General features: G+C 48.8%; 1 protein-coding gene across 1 annotated transcript; it reads left to right on the forward strand.

Annotated features, from left to right (window-relative positions):
• Positions 1–212: 212 nt before the first annotated feature.
• Positions 213–2,749, forward strand: LOC122089044 (uncharacterized TPR repeat-containing protein At1g05150-like; the record flags this gene model as incomplete). The annotated part of the gene is made up of 1 exon (XM_042658458.1): positions 213–2,749. A coding segment is annotated over exon 1 (2,028 nt), but the record flags the coding sequence as incomplete, so codon positions are not given.
• Position 2,750: the final 1 nt, after the last annotated feature.

The raw sequence follows: 2,750 nt of genomic DNA on the forward strand, positions 1-2,750 counted from the left end.
ATATAGCCTTACAGAAATATGAGAATCGAAGCTCAGCTTGGGTCGGAATTGTGAATAGGCCAATCAGTATCAGTTCTGATACGAATCGGCCGATTTCATTAATCCGAATCGTCTTCCGATTTTGAAACAATGATACGCTTCCCCGACAGCCAGCAGAACCTTTTCCGAAAAAGCCGCGACGACCACTTGAGGGACTTGAAGCGAAGAAGAGAAATGTGATATGCTCTTCGGTCGGACTTGGGAAGTTGGAAGTTGGAAGTTGGGACTTCACAGCCCCACCGTCCCCCACCACCGGACCCGCCGCCGGAATCTCATTCGCTCACCACCACCACCACTGGCACCAACACCTTTGAAGCATTTGATCTCCATCATCTCACGCTTCCCCGTCTCTCTCTCTCTCTCTCTCTCTCCTCTTTATCTTTCTATCTACTTCTCTTCCTCATAAGTGGAACTATCTAATTTTAATCTCTCTAACTTCCAACTAAACCAGACCCTAAATCATGACCCCAACAAACGATTAGCTCATTAAGATTACTGAGACGCTGTGGAAGAACCCATATGATATAACCTCTACTGCTCTGCTGGTTCTGGGCCCCTTACTCTGTAGAAGTAGAACCAACAAAAGTTCCAAATGCCTTCCTTTATCTCCAGTGTCTAGTTGGGACTTAGGCGCTTGGAGAGCTGAACCGACGCTGCTACAGTAAAGAACAGCCCATGAAAGATGGCTACCAGGGGGAGCAGAACCGAAAAAGTGAAGAGAATCTTCCAGCAATTCGATGTGGACAAAGATGGAGGTCTTAACAGGGAAGAAATGGCCGCGCTCGTCGTCGCTGTTAACCCTAGGGTTAAGTTCAGTGACGAGCAGATCAGTGCCATCCTCGACGAGGTCTTCCGTACTTATGGTGAGTTTATCGATGGTGAAAAGGGTCTTAGCTATGGGGGCCTTCTTCGTACCTACGATGATGGTGCTGGGGATGTGGATCGGGACTTTGATGCGCTCGGTCTCGAGCTCAATTCTGACTCTGACAAAGCTATGGATATGGGTTCTGAGGCATCTTCCTCCTCGATTGCCGACGAGAGGGTGGAGCCTCACAAGAAGCAGACGACCGCTGCCTGGGCGGCTTCCCCGAATCATGGGGTCGTCTTCGATGATACGTGGAAGCTCATCGATGATTTGGAGATTCTGGTGAAGAGGCTCAAAGCGAAGCAGGCCAAGGATGGGATGATGAAGGGGGATAGCGTTGATGTCTACTCCGATGCCGGCTGGTCCACGGAATTGGGACCTTCTTCGGACCTTTCGGAGAGAAGGGTCTTCTGGGACGAGTCCGGCCATGACTATGCCGCGTTTGTGAAGGAGTTGGGTGTTTTGAGAAGCAGAGCGGATGGCGCGAGGTCCAGAGAAGAAGCTTTCGATGGGCACAAGGCGATCGGTCGGGTCTTGTACGACCACCAACTGTTCAAGGAAGCTCTTGTGAGCTTCAAGCGGGCTTGCGAGCTTCAGCCGACCGATGTCAGGCCACATTTCAGGGCTGGTAACTGTTTGTACGTTCTCGGGAGACACACAGAGGCCAAAGATGAGTTCCTGTTGGCACTTGAGGCTGCCGAGGGCGGTGGGAACCAATTGTCTTACCTTCTTCCCCAAATTCATGTTAATCTTGGGATTTCCCTCGAAGGCGAAGGTATGGTTTTAAGTGCTTGCGAGCATTACAGGGAAGCTGCAATCTTTTGTCCCACCCACTTCAGGGCTTTGAAGCTTCTTGGCAGTGCGCTGTTTGGGGTGGGAGAGTATAGGGCGGCCGAGAAGGCACTGGAGGAGGCCATTTTCTTGAAACCGGACTACGCAGATGCACATTGTGATCTTGGTTCGGCTTTGCATGCTATGGGAGAGGATGAGAGGGCAATTCAGGAGTTTCAGAAGGCCATAGATTTAAAGCCTGGGCATGTGGATGCTTTGTATAATCTGGGAGGGCTTTATATGGATATAGGCAGGTATCAGAGAGCTTCAGAGATGTATACCAGGGTTCTGGCTGTCTGGCCTAACCATTGGAAGGCACAGCTTAACAAGGCTGTGTCTTTGTTGGGAACCAATGAAGCTGAAGAAGCCAGGAAAGCACTAAAAGAAGCTTTCAAGATGACAAAGAGAGTTGAATTACATGACGCTATTGTTCATTTGAAGCAGTTGCAGAGGAAGAAGCTCAAGGGTAATGGTGGTACTGAAGGAGAGAGCGCATACATTGTAGTGGATCCATCAAAGTTTAAGAAAGTGGGAAGGAAGACTACCCTGAGACAAGACTTGGTCAGTGCTCTTGAAATCAGGGCTTTCCAGAGGCTCACCAGGTTGAATCGTTGTGACGTTGAACTTTTGAAGAAAGAAATGAATGAAACAGAAGTTCCAATTTCCTATTCTGGTATCGGTATTCCTGAGAGATCTATCCGCAAGGCTACATTGGAGGAAATTCTCCGTAGATTGCTTAATTTCTTGAAGCCTGAGACCTTCCAAGGAGCGGTCAAAGCTATCAATGAGAGGATTCTTTCTGTGTTGGATGATTCAGGCTCTGGTAGGGTGGATTTGGGCATGTTCTATGCTGTTCTTGCTCCCATTTGTAGTGGCCTTGCTGAAAGACGCAAGAGGGTTGTCTTTGATTCACTCCTGTGGCGACCTGTGAACGAAGGTGGAGTTTATATCAAGAAAGCTGACGCAGTTAAGTACATCAAAATGTTGAGAGCTATCTATATTCCTTCCAATGGGG

This window comes from Macadamia integrifolia, chromosome 9 (assembly GCF_013358625.1).
Source record: "Macadamia integrifolia cultivar HAES 741 chromosome 9, SCU_Mint_v3, whole genome shotgun sequence".
Taxonomy (NCBI): Eukaryota; Viridiplantae; Streptophyta; class Magnoliopsida; order Proteales; family Proteaceae; genus Macadamia; species Macadamia integrifolia.